Source organism: Siphateles boraxobius, unplaced genomic scaffold, assembly GCF_051911475.1.
Source record: "Siphateles boraxobius isolate OS27281-9 unplaced genomic scaffold, OSU_SipBor_1 25, whole genome shotgun sequence".
NCBI lineage: Eukaryota > Metazoa > Chordata > Actinopteri > Cypriniformes > Leuciscidae > Siphateles > Siphateles boraxobius.
The window spans coordinates 34,935,545-34,955,000 of record NW_027508866.1 but is presented as its reverse complement, the minus strand read 5'-3'; the positions used below and the strand labels follow the sequence as shown (position 1 = coordinate 34,955,000).

The window sequence follows — 19,456 nt, the reverse complement described above, 5'->3', positions numbered from 1 at the left end:
TGTTTAGAGGGAGAGTCTGGAGTCGTGCTCTCGCTCGTTTCATCTTTGGCATCTTCGTTTACGTCTGCGGTGGACTTCAGGTCTTCTTTCCCTTCCTCAGCTCCTGATGGAGGAAAACACAGTCTGTTTACTCATTAACGGACTGGTGGTGCTGGTGGTGGAGTAGTGAGTTTGATGTGTAATTAAACTCCAGGTTCTGTGGGGTGCGGACTGGACCGACTCCATTCCTAGAGCTTCAGAACAAATCACTGGGGATTGGACTGATGGGGCAGAGAACCCGAGGTCAGTCCTAGAGCTGCTCCTGTCCGATTTTAGGGAAAAATCAGGTCCATCGGAGACGTCCAATAGATTTCTTAGCCGCAGCGAAAGAACACCACAGACACAGTGTGATCACCATGAGAAAATCTCAGAGTAGTTGTGAAAAATATGATACACCGGTGTTTTGCCAGATGATAAGTTTATCAATGTATCATCTTTTTACTCTTTTAATTCATTTATAACTGTTAATTTCCCTTGCTTTTATTTGAATTCCTTTCTGTATAAAGCACTTTGAATTACCATAATGTTTAAATGTGTGATATAAATAACCTTGCCATCACTGGCCCACTGGTGTCAGAGGAAGCGAGTGACTCACTGACCTGAAGCTGCGCTCGGCTGGAAAGTCTCGATTACCATGTCGCTCATGACGCGGCTGCCCAGATGTTGGTGGAGGATTGCTGATCGCTCAACATCTGTTCTCCCGTCCAGCGTCACTCTGGCGGAGACCAGAGCTTTCTCTCTCATCTCGTCCTCAGACATCTCTGGGACTGTGGGACACGTGACACCAGTAAAAACCAGCAGCCCGACTCAACATAAAGAGATTCTAGAAACAAGCTCAAACACACTGTGTGTGTCAATGCTCTCTGTAACACTTCATTCTGATGCATCATGGGATAAACATAAAAATCAGATAATCATGATATTCAGCATCTTGTCATTGTGTATCTGTGCTATACTCTTAGCTCAGGTCAGTGATTTGATGCTCTGAATTATATATATATATATATATATATATACATGCATGCATATATATATGTGCATAGTGTTTATATCTATGTATATATGTATTGTGTGCGTGTGTGTGTTATATATCATGTCCCTTTAAGAATAATAATATTTACATTGCATTTTCCTTCTAAGATTACCCTGGTAAGTTGTTATACATCCAAAAACATGGTAATACCATTTTGTATACAACCATGATTGATTGATGATATATGAATATGGCCATCATTCAGTGACACGGTAAACAAAGTAAATGTCAGTTATGTCACAGTAAACGAGTGAAACTCACCGGCGCAGTAATGAAAACCCTGCGGGGAATCAGACTGATCAGCGAGCTCGAGTCTGATCACAACCAGAGACACACTCATGTGTTCAGAGGATCAACACCTGATAATAACAACACGAGCTCATGAAGCACGACACGGATTCAAACGCAAGATCTGACCCGTATTAACGGCGTTTCGTCAGAACTATATGCCATAAACGCTGAATAGAATTATACTTTATTATTAGAATGATAAACGCCTGAAAACAACAATGACGTTTGATAACGAACGATAAATGACTGCGTTACTTCCGGGGGCAAGACGATAATTTCAAAACAAAAGCCCTTATACAATTATTGGTAAATTATAATTAGAGACAACCAAGGCTTGTGAATAATATGATCATTTCAAAATCATTTCAAATGTGTCATATATCTTGGTATATTTATGATTATGTTTGAGAACGAAAGATAAATTACAGCGTTTATCCCGGGGGCAAGAGGATAATTTCAAAACATAAACCCTAGTATAATTTTTGATGATTTATAATAAGAGACTTGTGAATGATATAATGGTAATATAATTTTAAAATGTCTCATCTATAATGGCATATTTATAATTATGTTGCAATTATTAAAATGTATATAATTATTATTTTCAATGTGTTGTCAAAATCAGAATTAGATTTCTTGGCAAGTATGCTTACACACAAGGAATTTGTCTTGGTGAAGCTCGGTGAAAATGAACAAGTCAGATAATAATAAATTAGCCTATTCCAAAATCATTTATATTCTATATACATATACAATTAAAGTCCCCATGAAATCAAAATTTAAGTTTTTTTGGCTTCCAGCATGATTATGTTAGTCTTACGGTTATCTACACTCACCTAAAGGATTATTAGGAACACCTGTTCAATTTCTCATTAATGCAATTATCTAATCAACCAATCACATGGCAGTTGCTTCAATGCATTTAGGGGTGTGGTCCTGGTCAAGACAATCTCCTGAACTCCAAACTGAATGTCAGAATAGGAAAGAAAGGTAATTTAAGCAATTTTGAGCGTGGCATGGTTGTTGGTGCCAGACGGGCCGGTCTGAGTATTTCACAATCTGCTCAGTTACTGGGATTTTCACGCACAACCATTTCTAGGGTTTACAAAGAAATGTGTGAAAAGGGAAATAAATCCAGTATGCGGCAGTCCTGTGGGCGAAAATGCCTTGTTGATGCTAGAGGTCAGAGGAGAATGGGCCGACTGATTCAAGCTGATAGAAGAGCAACTTTGACTGAAATAACCGCTCGTTACAACCGAGGTATGCAGCAAAGCATTTGTGAAGCCAAAACATGCACAACCTTGAGGCAGAAGGGCTAAAACAGCAGAAGACCCCACCGGTTACCACTCATCTCTACTACAAATAGGAAAAATAGGCTACAATTTGCAAGAGCTCACCAAAATTGGACAGTTGAAGACTGGAAAAATGTTGCCTGGTCTGATGAGTCTCGATTTCTGTTGAGACATTCACATGGTAGAGTCAGAATTTGGCGTAAACAGAATGAGAACATGGATCCATCATGCCTTGTTACCACTGTGCAGGCTGGTGGTGGTGGTGTAATGGTGTGGGGGATGTTTTCTTGGCACACTTTAGGCCCCTTATGGCTCGTTTCCACTGAGCAGTACGGTACGGTACAGTACGGTTCGGTTCGGGTCAGTAAACCATGATCCAGCTAGCGTTTCCACCGCCAACAGTACCCTACTTGATAGGCGTGGTGTTTGCCGGAAAGAAGCCATCAACGTCATTTTCACGCGAAGAAGAAAGCGACAAAGTAAACACCAATGGATGGCATACAGCAGATCTTGTCCTTGCTTCTCGGCATGTTTGTCACAAGAAGACAAGCGCCGACATTAGGCATTTCTCAATACCAAGTATGTAAAGTTCTCAGCAGAAGGACTCCTGAGGACGCGAGTCCGGTAATTCTCCAAATGGAACAGCGCATTCGTGAAAGCATCACTGCATGTACATTTTAGGCAACAATAAAACGAAATATGTTATAAAACACCACTCTGCCTCTTTTCGTTTTCATTTAAATAAATTTTAAACATTATAGGCACACAAATGTGGTTCAGGCAATGTATAGACCTGATTATTTTATTCACTGCATGTTTAACGTTAGCCTATTGATAACAAAACGAAATATAAAACACAACCCTACATCTTTTCGTTTAAATTAAAAAAAAATATTAAACATATTCCAGGCAATATGTGCATTTGTACAAATGTTGCAATAAACAACATCACAGTGATAATCTTGTAATAAAAAATGACAAAACTCAACCCTATCTCTTTTTGTTAAATTTCAATTTTATCAATAATAGCCATTATATAAGTATAAGTAAAAGGTAATGTTACAAGAAGCTATACAATAACAAATAAAGCAAACAATTCAGTCAAATATACAAATTCAACGCTAGTCTAACGTTAACGTTACAACGGAAAAGTTATAGCCTAAATATATGAAACTTCACTTAACCCTCAGCCAAAACGATTGGCCAGGGAACGATTTATCGAATTATTATTATCAGCGGCAAACGTCAGAACGACTAGCCGAGGAAAGGCTGTTCCAGGTGGGGACATGAGCGCCGAGCGCCCGGTGATCCCTGGAATGGATCAAATTATCATAAATCATTATAAATAAACCGCAGATTTGAGCTTTAAACAACTACATTCTCGCCTCAAAAACTCTTTAAACTACATTTCGTGAAAATACTACGATAATATAATACTACGATAACCGTAGTATTATATTCCAACTGTATATTAAAAAATGGCGCTTCTTATGTTGTCATTCCCCTTGTAGCACGCGCAAGTGATGATACTCTGTCAACCAATCAGCGTTCTGCAGTGAGTCTAGCTCCACCCTTTAGTACCGTACCACTGTGCTAGGTACCCCAACGGAAGGGTATTTTTGGACCCTGTTGAAATCGGTATATAATTACGGGTTTAATACTGCAAAATACACTCAAGGTTACAGTCACTGCACTTGCCGACCAGAAATTAAGGCTGGATTTCCTTCAGGGGTTCAGGCTGCAAGACTGCCGAATCACTAAAGAAACGTTGTCAGCAAGATGGTAGAAAACTGTAAATTTTTTGTCTATTACCACCCACTGCTACTTATACCAACGACGTAAATAAGCGCAGTTACAATAGCTAAATATGTGGGAGAGCGTTGCTATAGCCTATAGAGTGACTATGTTGTATTGCAATAGGTAGCACTTCAAAGTCAATAGCAAATCAAAACTAGTTAGCACATCCTTTGTAATTGAAACGGTTTAATGACAAAATATGGTTATGGTTACACTTAAAATTGTCACAAAATAGATGTATGAGATGATAATAACTTATACCATTAATTGTACCCAGCATATATGTAAAATGTTACCTGAAGAGAGAGAGAGAGAGAGAGAGAGAGAGAGAGAGAGAGAGAGAGAGAAGAGGAGGTAAAGCAAGAGAGCCACAAGAAAGGGACGCAGAAAATAAAAGAGAGCCAGAGCATAAAAGAGCCAGAGCAACAGTTACGATCTTCTTTTATTCTTTCCCTGACCATGTGACTAAAACCCAAATGTGAGACATTCAAACTGACCAATCAGATAATTACAATTTACCCCATGGTACTAAAGGTGTGAAAATTTGGCCTACAGGCCTTGAGCCCTATCAGCACCTCGGTGCCTTTAGGAACTCCAAATATGTCATTGGGATGGAAAGAGGGGGTGGAAAACAGTAAAAGCAAATGTCTTTGTTCATTTCAAATATCCTGGATTATTTTCAATCCTACAAGAATATAAGAGAACATCCCAATCGAGTGAAGGGATTTGTGGAAACTGTGGTTCCTAATTATTGTGATCCAACATTTGCTCCCCATTTCAGGATGAAAAGACAAAACATTTCCGCTGAAGGATAATCCACTTCTTACCTCCGAGATTGTGATCTATATGACCTTTTTTTTTGTATTGTGAGTATTAGGCTAATCATTATTGCTGATCACTGTTGATATGCACATTTGTACTTAAAAACTCTTACGACAAACGTGTCTTCTAATATCTTCAATTGTTGTGTATACCGAGCTGCAGGACACATTTGTAAATTACTTTACTTGGACCCATTGTGCGAGCTGTCTCTTTAATACCACGTTGTTTATGCTGCTGATTGGGCTGACATTTTTGATACACCCACCAAACAAGAGAAAACGTATCTCAAAACCCCGTAGCACACCGTTTCCAGGGAACATGTAGGCCTAATCCGTTGCAAAACGTTGCACACCAGTTTGAGCTTGAACGTGCCCCAGCTTCTCATCAGATTTTCAGTCCAATCAAATGCTCTCTAGAATCTGAAGCTCCACTCTAAATAGACGCAGAAGCTACAGCTGAAATCGGTCACTCTTCACACATTTTCTGTTTTCTACATGAACGGCACATAGTGCACTATGGAGGAGATTAGGAGGAGAAACGGCTAAAGATTAGAAGGAAACGGCAGCTTTACCAAACCTAACGGCTCTGGCTGAGCTGTGATATAAACTAAACGCTATTGCCTATTTTTAAAAAGGGGAGGAGCTATTTGATATGTGCCCCCCTGCCTTCCTGTTTCAGTGGAAATTACATCAGCACAGTGTTTCAAGGCACTTCAGTGGGACTTTAAATTTAAATTCAGCTTAATTTGTAAATGTAAGCATTAAGAAAGCATACATAAGTAGGCTACATATAATGAAAAAAATGCTTGTAACAAATAATTATTTCAAAGTTATTGATTGTTTCTATAAAAGAATAAAATTTAAGATGTTCTAAACATTCTAAAAAAAACCTACAGTGAAAACCACAACTGATCAGATATGAAAACTCTTCAGTCCATCTAATCTATGATGTTGTGAGGTGTAAAAGTGCTGCTTTATTTGCATGGTCACATTCTCTGTAACTCTAAACCACCTGCTCAAAAACTCCACCCTGCTGAACTCCTTCAAACAGCAGCTCAGAGGTATAAATAGTACAAAAGACATGAAACAAATACTCTGCTGCTTACGTAAACCTACAGACTTTATGGATTCAATTACTTGTCTTGAATAGTGACTTTCCACCAACAACATTGCAACTACAATTAAATTCCCAAATTTCTTTCTTTCTCAAATGACGTACAATGAAGTGCAAACAAGCTATTTTTAAACCCAGAAAGGTGCATCAGAAGGTCTGTTTCTGTAATGCGTGATGGAGGGAATGGGAGGTGTGGTTTGGACGAGAGGATGGTCTGACTCTGATAGATATAGAGAGGAGGAGCTGAACGCATTCGCGTGTTAATGTGCCTCTGGCTGACTGACTGTAGAGAAGTCGCCTCCTCTTTCTCTCCTCTCCTCATCAGTTAAGCTTCGAGAGGAATTTGATATTTCAAAACCACACACCAGCTGTTATTCAGAGTGTTTACTGAAGGTAAGCCAATTCCATTTGTAAAATGCATTTACTCTGTTTGTCCTTCTCAAGTTTTACATTTGTCTTCCTGTTGCATCTGATAAATGTTAACCACTGCAGCAGAAAAAACTGCCTCGTCTTGCTGAACTTCCCTTATTTAAGTGGTGTTTGCAAACGCACTCGAGCTGGTGGGAGACGTCCAACTCGCAGTCTGATCTCGCACATTCTACGAGGCACTTTTTATTACCCGTGTTCTCCTAAAAGGGGTGTGTGTGTGGAAAGGATTTCCAGGAAGGAAACCATATCTTCTTTTTTTTTCTTTTTACAGAGGGGATCGTAAAAGGGAAAGCAGAATATGTGGAATGTTGTACCTAACTTTTGTTTATACCGTTTGAGAGGCTTTCACGAGAGTTTTAAGATCTTTCCTTGTGTTGAAGCACACCTTTCTGCAGGTTTCATTGTAGGGGGAAAACAGAGAAGTCTCTCAGGAGCAAGAATCTTTTTTCATTTGATACTTGATGGTCAGACAATAGTAGGCTATGCCTTTTCCTGAAAGTGAGCTCTTTTGTTTTTTTAATTGCAGATAAAACTTGTTTAAATGGAGTATCATTTGCATGTGTGTAGTTGTAAACGCTAGACTTTCAGCCTGCAGGGGAGGAGAATGCAGCTGGAAAATAGTGAATGATATTGTCACAACATGCCTCCATTCTTGCATTAGCTGCATTTGTGGGCAAATGCAAACTGTCAAATGCACCAGAATAAAGGTGCAATATGCATCACAAAGCAGAGATTGAGAAGCAGAAGCAGAAACGTCCAATTCCTTCTCAATTTTTGTGGCAAGTTTGGTTTTTGCTCCAAACTTACACGTGCGCTAAAAACAGTTGGCATTTGGACTTTTGTGCTTGTGGAACAAAAAGCAAACTTGAAACATGTATTTTAAAAAAAATCTAATTATACATGTCTTTGCAAGGAGTTTAATAGGCATGCAGTTTACATTAAGAATTATTCATGGTCATTCAGGAAATGCGATCACTTTGAGGTGAGCGTGCTAAAAATAAAACGAATTAGAACACGTTTTTAAAAAAAGGTTGCAGAAGGTGGTTATCACATAAATGCCATTGAAGAACTATTTTGGGTTTCCCAAAGAACCTATCAGTGAACCTTTTTTCCACCATAAAGAACCTTCTTGAACTATAACCTTCTTGTGAAATAAGAAGTTTCCATGAATGAAACCATCCATGCCGATAAGGAACCTTTAATTTTAAAGGTGCAGTAACCAATTTCTGAGAAACGCTATTGAAAATGAATTGGACAGAGGAGCACAACACACTTGTAGCCAATCAGCAGTAGGGGGCATGTCCACAAGTGATGGAGGAGGAGAGAAAGTGAGCGAGAAGGAGATTTGAAGAAAGATTGTAGAAAGTAAGATGGCTGAGAGACATCAGGGTTGTTTGAGATTAGCAAAATCTGCGCGGACCCGATCACCGCGAGATGCATGCCGGCTAGAATTGTGTCCGAGTGCGGTCTGCCTTGCTCTGATGTCATGCTGACGTGTGTCAAAAAACTCTTGCGAGCACAAGGCGCACACGTCAGATTTTGCAGTCGCACGCATTTGCTCTCCACTGACTGCGTTGATCAAAAGCATGATGGGAAACGACTTGCTGACGACACCGCTTAATGCTCATTGGTTTAAACAACAGTGATGTATTGTTCACTTTTAAAAATGTTTGATTTTAAAACTCCATGTTTTTATGTGTATAAATTGAGCGAATATTCCCAAACTTTCTGAAGGTGTGATATGGGTTATGTGATGTCATTTTATTATATATATATATATATATATATATATATATATATATATATATATATATATATATATATATATATATATATGTCTGTATTAAAGTAAAAATGATTGATAAAAACGTATTTGGAATGGAATTGAATAACAAGTACTTTGGGTGTCTTGTTCATTATATTTATTTCCACATAAAAGCAACAAAACTTAAATTACATTCAGTTTATTAGCAACACCGTGCACATGTTAGAAATAAAGAATACAAAAAAAATATAGGGATGCACATATATATATATATATATATATATATATATATATGTGTATATATATATATATATATGTATATGTTTTAGCATCGGTATTGCTATGTGCGCATTTGTATCTTTGTTCCATTGTATTTATGATTTTAATTTATTTTCTATGCAGATCCACTCCCCTACAAAATCACCAGAATGTTTCATTCTTTCCAAATAGAACTATTCAGTTCATATGGTGAAATTGTTTCATTGCCATTTTACTGCAGATTGTTGCTAGTGGAACAGAAATAAACATTGAAACAAAATGTTTAATTTTAATCAATTGTTTATTATTTTAATGTATATTGCATTGCCACTATTTCCATGGCTGGAAAATCCTGTATAAACTAGTCGGCTAAAAGGTGACAGTGGACATTCAAATCTGAAATTTATTTAGTTTTGCATGGTGTTTACTCAAATTCTCCTGCTCTTTCTCTTATAATATTTAGTACATTTCTACATTGCTTTCACAGATGGGAGAACAAGACCCAAGTGACAGGCTGAGAGGGGACCAACCGAAAGAGACGAAGGAAAATGGCATGGGAAGTTTCTCCCAGTTCTCCTCAAGCGTACGCACCATGGTGCGCATTCGCCAGAAGTACCTGGCCATGAAGAAACGGCGTCTGGAGATAGCAGCAGTGTCGTCCCAGAGCTTCGTTTCTTCACGGTCCACCAGCCCAAAGGTTTTCACCTTTGACAATCTTTACGATCCTGTAACCAGCAACCACACTTCCCCACGCAAGCGAAAGAAAAAGAGGAAAGGTCGGGTCTTGTATCCGAGCAGCAGTTTGAGAGCCGTGCCTGCAAAAGAGAGCAGCCGTGCAAAGAACTGCCTGTACTTGTTGTTCATCATTGTCTTTCTACAGATTTACAACGCCATTGAGAACTTGGACGACCACGTGCTCAAATATGATCTAGAAGGCCTGGAGAAGACCATTAAAAGGGAAGTGTTTGGCCAACAGGAAGTTACAGAGCACCTTCTGGGTCATTTACATGATTATTTATCAACTTATGTACACAATAAACCTTTAGTGTTGTCGCTTCATGGACCTACTGGAGTTGGGAAGAGCCACATTGGGCGATTACTGGCTCAGCATTTCCGCTCAGTTGTTGGCGATGAGTTGGTGATGCAGTACTTTGTGCTGCACCATTGCCCAACAGATGACGATATCCCACAATGCACCAAATCTCTGGACACTCACGTTTCTGAAATGGTCACACAAGCTGAGGATGCAGAGAAGATACCGGTTTTCATCTTCGATGAAGTGGAACACATGCCCAGGGAGTTGCTGGACACGTTGCGAGACCTGATTCATTCCCAAAACAACAATGAATACTTAAATGCCATCTACATCCTCATCAGCAACCTGGGACATGAAGATATCACCAAGTTCGTCCTGCACAACTCCAGCGTCTCCGTCTCAGGGCATCTGAGCTTGAGTCAGGAACTGACACCTTGGTTACGCAGTTATCTTCAAAGACACCACAAGCTATTTCTGGAAGCAGAGCTCCTACCATTCATGCTTTTGGAGAAGAGCCACGTAATGGACTGTTTTATTGACGAAATGTCCAGAGAAGGATTCTACCCGGATCGACCACATGTAGAAAGACTTGCAGAAGAACTATCGTACTATATAGTTGGCGAACAGGAGTTTTCTCACACCGGATGCAGGCAGGTTGTGGCAAAAGTAAACCTTCTCTGAAACAAAATCTGCCGTGCAGATGAGCAACGTGAGGGACTCTTCCATGATATTTAATTTCAGTGTGTATTCAACATATTTTTTTGTACATACACAACTGGTCAACAGTTTGGGGTCAGCAAGATTTTTTAAATGTTTTTGAATGAACCCTCTTCTGCTCGCCAATGCTGCATTTGTTTAATTAAATATGCAGTAAAAACTGTTATATTGTGAAATTACAATTTTGCAAAATATATTTTAAAATGTTATTTATTTCTGTTTTTCACTTTTGAAAAATTTGTATGCATCCTTGCTGAATAAAAGTATTAATTTCAAGAAAAAAGTACTGACCCCAAACTTTTGAAAGGTAGTGTATTTGTCCTCATACATTTACTGTGAAGCAGGTCCATGAAACATGCACAGCTGTAAATAACACAAAACAATATTCAATCGTTCTTTGTTTATTAGAATTTAAATTTCCACTGGAAAAATTAGGTAAAAAGACCAACAATTTGTTAAAATAGTTTGTGTGTATGTATGTGTGTGTGTGTGTGTATATATATATATATATATGTATATATGTGTGTGTAAAAAGCAGTTGTTATGTACAATGCATTGATATCTGTACCCATAGTGTGTTTAATGATCAAATTGCTCTTTTGTACACCAGAAAAGTGGGTTGCTAGCGGCATTTTCCACACATTACATTTGCTTTCTAATCATAAATGAGTGTATAAGAAAGTGTTGCAAGCTCTAAAAAAACACATGCTGTCTTGTCGGTTTCCTGTAAGTCTTGTCTATGCCTAAAGCTCTATAAGTGCAGCGTCACTCTAATGCTTCATCGTGGGAAATAACCTCAACAACCATCATGCCATTTCTGACCTTCACTCATTGCGATAAAACAAATGTAAGTGCTTAGCATGCACTGCCATCTCCAAAGAGAAACACTCCAAATTTTTCTACCATGCTTGCAAATCTACCACTACTTTGTATTTTGGTTTGCTGCAGGCGCTCTACGTAAATATACGACCTTCGTTAAATAAATGAGCAATATTTTTTCCCTTAGAAGGTCAGTTGTTATGGCCGGTTGAGATCGAATCACTCTGCTCCCACAGACTTTCAAAAACCATCAACATGCCGCTAAGTGTTGTTAGTCATCGAGTGCTAGTGTGATTCAGGAGGGTTGTGAGGGACGACATGAGAACTAGGTGTCTCGTCTTCAGTACTTGCACTATGGCAGCTACGCTTCCAGCTCAAAGCCCAGTCCAACCTTGTGTCCGCCAGTGTTGAAGTTTTTTCCATCGATGAGAGCCGAGAGAGTGAGTTTCACTCCTTGACAATGAGAAAGAGAATATGAGACATTAAAAGCTTAATAAACATCTTAAACAACTAAAACACTAGTGAAAACATGTTTGGAATGAAGAACTAGTGTGATGCTTGTACATTCATGAAAAATTGCTTTTTTGTGAAAATGTATATTGCAACAATAAACATTTTAAACGGTAGTATACAACTTTTTTTTTTACATGATTCCACTATGTTGCATGTTTAATTCAGTGAAAAAAAATAAAAAATCAATTTTAATTACATTTAATAATGTCTCAACTTCCAGCAGAATATTCAACTAATTAATAAAATGAAAAATCACTTCTGCCTCATTCTTCACTGAAATGCATTGCATTGTGGGACAAAGCTTGAATATTGAACATTTTGGCAAATGTCATTGAGTATTCTGTGCATATGGAAAATTCACAAACTGTGCCCAGTTTACATACTGCAAAAATGCCCAAGAGATCATAAACAATAATTATAACATGTTTACCAGGTCGAAGACTCTGAGTGTAACCAACTCCAATCAGACTGGAATTGTTCACTTTGGCCTGTTATAAGAAAATAATGATAAATCATGGTCAGGTTGGTCATTCCAAGCTTTAAAAAATATAATATAGCTTCCACGCACTAAAGCTTTTCCATGTATTTAAAGGCAGGTTTAGGCCTGAAACAATTTACAAAAGTACATGTATGCAGATGCTTCTAGTTTCATGTGTTGTTGCAGAATGTGTCAGAATAATGTAACACGTGTGTGCATTTGCATTCTCCACATTGCTGTAAAATGCAACTGAACCACATGCTTGCAATGCATTGGCCAAGCATTTGTGTGTAAAGATTGTTAACTTACAGTCAACGAGGCATCTTTATCTAGCTGGTACTTTGCAGCAATTCCGAAGCGCGAGTTGTTGCTGCCGGTGGTCCAGGCCAAAGTGACGGCCGTCTCCAGTTTATCGTTCACCTTCTGATAGACTGATCCTCCAAACTCAGCTCCGTCATTACTGGTGACACATGATGACAGTTCATCTACAACATCCTATACATGTATACTATCTATATATCCACACACACTCCTGCATCACACAGTAGCACTCAATGCTACAGTTCAAAATTTTGGAATAATTCAGATTTTTTAATATTTCTGAAAAAAGTCTCTTGTGCTCATCAAGGCTGCATTTATTTGATCGAATATACAGTAAAAATAGTGAAATATTAATCCCATTTAAAATTACTGTTTTCTATGAAAATACATTTTAAGATGTAATTTATTCCTGTGATCAAAGCTGAATTTTCAGCATCATTACTCCAGTGTTCAGTGTCACATGATCCTTCAGAAATCATTTTAATATGATGATTTGCTGCTCAAGAAACATTTTCTGATTATCAATGCTACTTCATAGTTTTTCTGGAAACTGTGATACACTGCCAAAAGGGGTAAGCAAGATATTAAAAATAATAATATTTTTATTCAGCAATAATGCATTCGCAGTGAAGACATTTATAATTTACAAAAGGTTCTATTTCATACAAATGCTCTTTTTTTAAACTTTATATTCATCAAAGAACCCTGAACAAATGTGTCTCGTTTCCACAAAAATAAACATTGAAAATGATAAAAACTAACGTTATTCTTCCTAATGATATCTCCCAAGGGTACTATGTGTAAAAAGCAACGGTCCTAGTACTGAGCCTTGCGGTACTACATACATAACTTGTGACCGATATGACATCTCTTTGTTTACTACTACAAACTGATAAGTGTGATTTGAACCATGCCAATGCAATTCAACTAATGGAAATGAAATTTTCGAGTCTATTCAAAAGGATGTTGTGGTCGATAGAATCAAATGCAGCACTAAGATCCAGTAACACTAATAGAGAGACACGATTGGATGACAAGAGCAAATCATTTGTAACTCTAATGAGAGCAGTCTCAGTACAATTGTATGGTCTAAATCCTGACTTGAATCCTTGCAGATACCCATCTTTCTAAAAAAGGAACACAGTTGTGTGGAAACTGCCTTTTCTAGTATTTTTGACAGAAAAGGTAAGATTAGAGATCGATCTGTAATTAACTAATTCTTTAGGATCAAGTTACTTATGTATGCATATACAAGTATATGCATACATACCAACTTTAAAACCCCTAAACCTCTGTGTTGTTTTCTCTGATTCTTACACGTTGGTGTGAAGCTGGAAGTCTCCGGTCTTGTATCCCAGAGCAAAGTTATTTTGCACCAGTTTGGACTTGGCTGTGTCGAACGCCATCTGGTAGCCTGCGAGCCAGCCTTCGTATCCCAGAACCGCTGTAGAGTGTACGACCGGACCCTCAAAATCAATGTCACAGCTCACGTTGACAAACTCACGCTTGTAGCCGGTCTTCAGTTTACCGCTCTTCTTACTAAAGAGAAAATAACAGTCAAAGATCAAAATCGTCAAACCGACCTTGATGCGTCAGACACTAACAACTCACCTTGTGTTTGGGACAAAAGAGGTATCCAGGGCCACTTTCAACCCCTGTACAAGCTGAGGAGACAACACAACAAAAGACACAAGATTCATAAGACAGGTATTCAATGCGCTGAATGTGATTTCAACAAGTGCAAAATGTTCCTGGATCAACATCTGTGTTCCAATCAACCAATCAGATTTGAGGGACAAGAGAAAAAACACAATGTTTTTTACGATTCTTGCTCAGGTATATCTGAACTTACAGGTGTTATTAGTAGTTATATTTCCTTTTGTGAAGATATGCTTATCCCTTGTTAGACTGTTAAAATATTTCCTAACCATAAGCCATGGTTCACCAAATCTCTCAAAGCACTTTTGAATGAAAGATTTAAGGCATTTTCATGAAGGTGATTTGGCTAAAAAGACATGAACTGCAGAAGGACATAAAACTAGAAGTTAGGAAAGCAAAGTTAAATTGCAAAATAAAACTTGAGAAAGAACTGAGCAGGAATAACTTCGGCTCTGTTTGGAAGGGGATGATGGATCTAAGGGGTGTGGGAACAAGAAAGTTGAATTATCTGGGAATGACTTAAATAGGTTCTACTCGCGATTTGATGCACCTGAATTTGGTTCAGTAACAGAGTCTCTGAAATCTAAAATGAGTTATGGTTGTGCTTATAACTTTTTTTTTGTTGATGAATCAGCTGTAAATAGATTTTTAAGGGCTGTAATACGGGAAAAAGTCCTGGTCCAGATAATGTTGGAGGGCACTTATTTAAGGTCTGTGCTGAGCAATTGTGCCCAGTGTTTTGTGATATCTTTCAGACATTCAGAGTCCCAAAACTGTGGAAACAAGCCACGGTGGTACCAATGCCGAAGACATTAAATGACTTCAGGCCAATATCAAGCAATAGCAATCCCTTATAATGACATGCTTTGAGAAAATAGTAAAAGAGAAATTGTTGTCAAAACTAAGAATGTTTTAGACCCCCTCCATATTGCGTATAGAACAAAGCGAGGTGTTGAAGATGCAATAGAAAACTTTACTGAAGCATTTGGAAGGACACATGTTAAGCTTTTATTTATAGATTTTTAAATTGCTTTTAATCCCTTACAACCCCATATTTTAGCAGATGAGTTAATTCCCAATTTTGGCCTTGATTTTAATTTAATTGGTTGGGTCTTAGACTTTTTAACTGAAAGAGTAAGAGTAAATGGTAGTCTTTCAGCTCCCCTGATAACACCTACAGGTTCACGTCGAGGACGCGTTTTGTCTCCTTTATTGTATATTTTACATACAAATGACTGGACAAGTAAATACAGACGACACAGTCATTGTGAGAAACATCCCACGGCCCAGTTGTCAATGATTTTGTAATATGGTGTGATGATTCCCGTTTGCACCTTAACGTATCTAAAGCTAAAGACACCAGTATTGATTTCAGAACAGAAGCTTTTTCTTCCTATGTGTGGAAAGTTATAAATAACTGAGGACAATTATTGACAATAAATTGCGTTTTGATGTGAACACTGAAGCCTTGTGTAAAAAGGGGCAGTGACGCCTATATTGTCTTAGAAAATTAAGAGACAATGCTGTCCTTTTTCCATAAGTTAGTCTAGACAGTGACCACTTCTTGTTCCCAGATTTCACTATTTTGTTCCTGGATCAACAAAATATTCAGGAATCAAGTGCATGTCTTGGCAAAATCACAGTGACTATTTTAATACTATCCAGACGAACCATTTTGATCATATCCTATGCAACTCAAAGGTCATGATGAGAGTTTGATCAACTGACCTGGTCTTCCACAGAGACTTCTGTACTGAGCATGTTGTCCGTGTTCCACTTCTGGTTCAAACTCAATCCCAGATCCTTCATTTTATACTTGGTCTCCAAACTCCCGCCGGCTTTTCCCGTGTCTGTGTTGGTGGATCCAGATGTGTTGAACTCCTGCAGTTGATTTTATTAATAGGAAGAAACATTTAGGCATGTATCTGTGCCCAACTATAATTCGTTTTTTTATTGGTACAGGTTACAAAAGTACAAGACGGTTGCCCATTTTTGAGATGTACATTATATTGTTTTAATGCCTGATTTTGAAGCTTTCAAAGTTTGTAATTTCACTTAGCATCTGCTAGAAACAAACACAATAGTATAGATGGATAATATTGGACATTATTTGTCTAGCAAAATTATTATTTTTATTTCTGATATAATCATCACTATTATTATCTTTATCTATATCAGCAAGGGCAATTCATCAGTTGATATTTGGACATTTAATTGTTTTTGTTATTTAGTATTATTTAACATTTTGAATGAACTTGTATTTAAAAAAGTTTCCATTTTCTTTTTTATTTTAGTTTAAGTTTTACTCATTTTAATTAGTTTTTCATTTTGGTTTAGTTTTACATTTTTTCAGTTTTAGCAAACTAAGTATTTCAAGTCAAACATATTTCTAATATTTGTTTACGTTTTTTAAGTTTATCTGATATTTACATTTTATTTTATTTAACCTTTTATCAATTAGTGATTTTTAATTCTTTTAGCTTTAGTTATCAATAACTGATAATTATCAGCTAAAAGAATCGATCAGAAAGTATATATTTGTGCATTATTAAAAACATAAAATGATGAATAAAAGCAGTAGGCTTTTATGCTAAAGTGTGTGAGCCGGTGGTTCGTGACATTACCGGATGACAGATGGCGAGTGATGTGACAGAATTGAGTTTATGTGACCCAGAAACACAGGGCTGATGGGATGCGACTCAATTCACGTTGGTTGTGTAGTCAGAAAGAGATGATTCAAAAAACGAATTCACACTTGAAGTAAAAATAGTTTCCCACAGATAACTGACATCAAGATAAACAAGCAGTTCCGTCTGTATGGTAAATGATGCGTGATGGTGACCACATGAAACTTGTCAAATCCCACAAACGCCCCGACAATAATATTACCATCTAAATGCATTTCCCAAAATGATGCATTAAAGACATACATGACAAGTAAACATTACAGAAATGAAATTTGCTTCATTGTCATGAGAATAATGTTTCATTACAAAAATCTAAATATTTATTTTAATATATAATAATATTTATTTATTTTGGGCAACATGTTTTCAGGTGAATTTCACAGGGGAAAATAGTGCTACAAATAAATCAACAACTAACTCACCACTCCATTTTGAGATTTAGTCTTGAGGTCCAATTTAACAATCCCAAAACCTGCAAACAAAACAAGCACATTAATTACTGTACAATGCAAATCGTCTCGTGAAGCAAAAGCATCATTTGCAGGAGTGCGGAGTGAGTTTTCTTACCGTAACCCTTGCTGAAGATGTCCTTGGCCGCTTTTCCCAGGTCTGAGTATGCAGGAGGAACAGCCATTATATCTGACATATAAATCAGAGGGAAAATATCAGTGGATCTGAACTAAATATCATAAATACAAACTTCATGGTATCAATGTGTCGTAGGTAATAAATTGCACAAGTAGTAAAAACAGGGGATCAAACCGCAGATAGAGCAGACCCACAAAACTGCATCGTCAGTAACCAAACCCACGTGTGAATGCAGTTAGTTGTTCATTTTCTAGCCTCGTAAAGCAACCCGTCCTGTCTCTGACTCAACTCATGTCATCTATGAAGTAAAAACATTTTTTAAATTGTATTCTGAAACCTTTACTGTGCATCTATTTTTACATGATTATATCAGTGAGGCTTTTTTAATTACATGGGCTATAGGCAGCATTTTAAGGCATTAAACACACCTATGACACCTCAAAAAAAGTTGTCTATAGGCTATAGGTAGGCGTATTAAGTGACATGACATGCATGCTGTAATCAAACAGAAACTCCTTCTATTAGTAAAATAACATATTTGTATTACTGGCACTTGAGAGGCAAAGAAAACAGCTCAGCATGTTTATTCATGAGGAGGTGGGATTTCAAGCTTGATAATCTAATCAAGCCTTTAAGACTTAATCATATGCAGAAAGCCTAAAGTGATGCACAGAAAGGGCTAATTCAATCATTATAAAGGATATTTAATATCACAAAAATTACAAAGCTGACAAGGAAAAAGTGTTTTAATGTGAATTAAGGTGGGATTGTGCAAAGGAGCTGGTTTCTGTTTCTCATTAACACATGTATGCTGCTATAAAAACACTACACAACTAACTGGGTCAATAATATTTAAAGCTGCATGGTTTAAAGTTGCCAAATCTAGTGAAACAGGATGATAAATTCATACCGAGGATGTTGTTGTTGTTGTTGTTGCTGTTGAGACAAAAATAAAATGATGATGCTAAATGAAAACAGAAGCTTTTGAGTGTCCTGTGTTTCAGAAGATTTGACACTAACAGCTACAGGACAAGGTGAAGGAGACAAACTGCGCATGCGCACTGGCGTCACGAAATTGATTTCCAAATAAAAGTCCCCAGAAAAAAAAGTTTTTTTTTTTTTTTTACAACAAAGTGGTCAGTTTATTGTAACCTTAATCTCCACCAAACTACAATAATTTCTAGCACATACATAGTAACTATTTTAAAAATTGGAAATTGCGGTCACCGTGGTAACGTTTTGAATGGTTTTGTACTCGGGTTTGATGTGCTGTCGGATTTGTCATGTTTATTGTTATTGTTTGAACTCATGCAGGCAAATGAGAGAAAGCAGAAGTTGTAGTTTACAGTTAAAGTGAAGGGCCATTAACATCACTGCTCCATTATTATTCAAAAACACACACAAACACTTACCAGCAGATGTCATCACATTCACATAATGCTACTTTGATTACACACACACACACACACACACACACACACACACACACACACACACACACACACACACACACACACACACACACACACACACACAAACACACACACACACACACACACACGACCACAAACACACACACATGTATATATATATATATATATATATTTTTTTTTTTTTTACAACATATATTTTTTACAAAATATATTTTTTACAATATATATATATATATATATATATATATATATATATATATATATATATATATATATTACAAATAATTCATCATATATTTATATATAGCAAAGCAAAAAAGATTGTAGTGTCTTTTGCTTTTTGCTTCTTTTTTTAACAAATTGCTG

General features: G+C 37.2%; 3 protein-coding genes across 3 annotated transcripts in view; 1 reads left to right on the top strand and 2 right to left on the bottom strand.

Annotated features, from left to right (window-relative positions):
- The window catches only part of brap (BRCA1 associated protein), a 16,612-nt gene extending 14,979 nt beyond the window's left edge, over positions 1-1,633 (bottom strand). Inside the window, exons 1-3 of the mRNA XM_077243731.1 lie at positions 1,334-1,633; positions 639-806; positions 1-103 (exon numbers count right to left, since the gene is read on the bottom strand). The exon at positions 1-103 is cut by the window's left edge and continues 81 nt beyond it. Coding sequence (XP_077099846.1) covers positions 1-103; positions 639-806; positions 1,334-1,412 — 350 coding nt within the window. The 5' untranslated portion in view covers positions 1,413-1,633. The remainder of the gene's footprint in view (positions 104-638; positions 807-1,333) is intronic.
- Positions 1,634-6,642: 5,009 nt separating this feature from the next.
- tor4aa (torsin family 4, member Aa) lies at positions 6,643-12,043 on the top strand. The gene is made up of 2 exons (XM_077243728.1): positions 6,643-6,780; positions 9,327-12,043. The coding sequence occupies exon 2, from the start codon at positions 9,327-9,329 to the stop codon at positions 10,554-10,556; it is 1,230 nt and encodes a 409-aa protein (XP_077099843.1). The 5' UTR covers positions 6,643-6,780; the 3' UTR covers positions 10,557-12,043.
- LOC143750579 (non-selective voltage-gated ion channel VDAC2) lies at positions 10,978-18,709 on the bottom strand. Its single transcript, XM_077243729.1, has 9 exons — positions 18,568-18,709; positions 17,637-17,708; positions 17,492-17,541; positions 16,111-16,263; positions 14,335-14,387; positions 14,041-14,262; positions 12,712-12,862; positions 12,355-12,412; positions 10,978-11,864 (listed from the first exon to the last, which is right to left on the bottom strand). The coding sequence occupies exons 2-9, from the start codon at positions 17,701-17,703 to the stop codon at positions 11,773-11,775; spliced, it is 846 nt and encodes a 281-aa protein (XP_077099844.1). The 5' UTR covers positions 17,704-17,708; positions 18,568-18,709; the 3' UTR covers positions 10,978-11,772.
- Positions 18,710-19,456: the final 747 nt, after the last annotated feature.

Bases quoted from the DNA above. Each gene is read 5' to 3' on its own strand.
- tor4aa (XM_077243728.1), top strand. From the start codon at position 9,327: ATGGGAGAACAAGACCCAAGTGACAGGCTGAGAGGGGACCAACCGAAA.
- LOC143750579 (XM_077243729.1), bottom strand. From the start codon at position 17,703: ATGGCTGTTCCTCCTGCATACTCAGACCTGGGAAAAGCGGCCAAGGAC. The intron at 17,542-17,636 runs GTAAGAAAACTC...TTTTGTTTGCAG, and splicing joins CATCTTCAGCAAGGGTTACG to GTTTTGGGATTGTTAAATTG. The intron at 14,263-14,334 runs GTGAGTTGTTAG...TTTTCTCTTTAG, and splicing joins TCTTTTGTCCCAAACACAAG to TAAGAAGAGCGGTAAACTGA.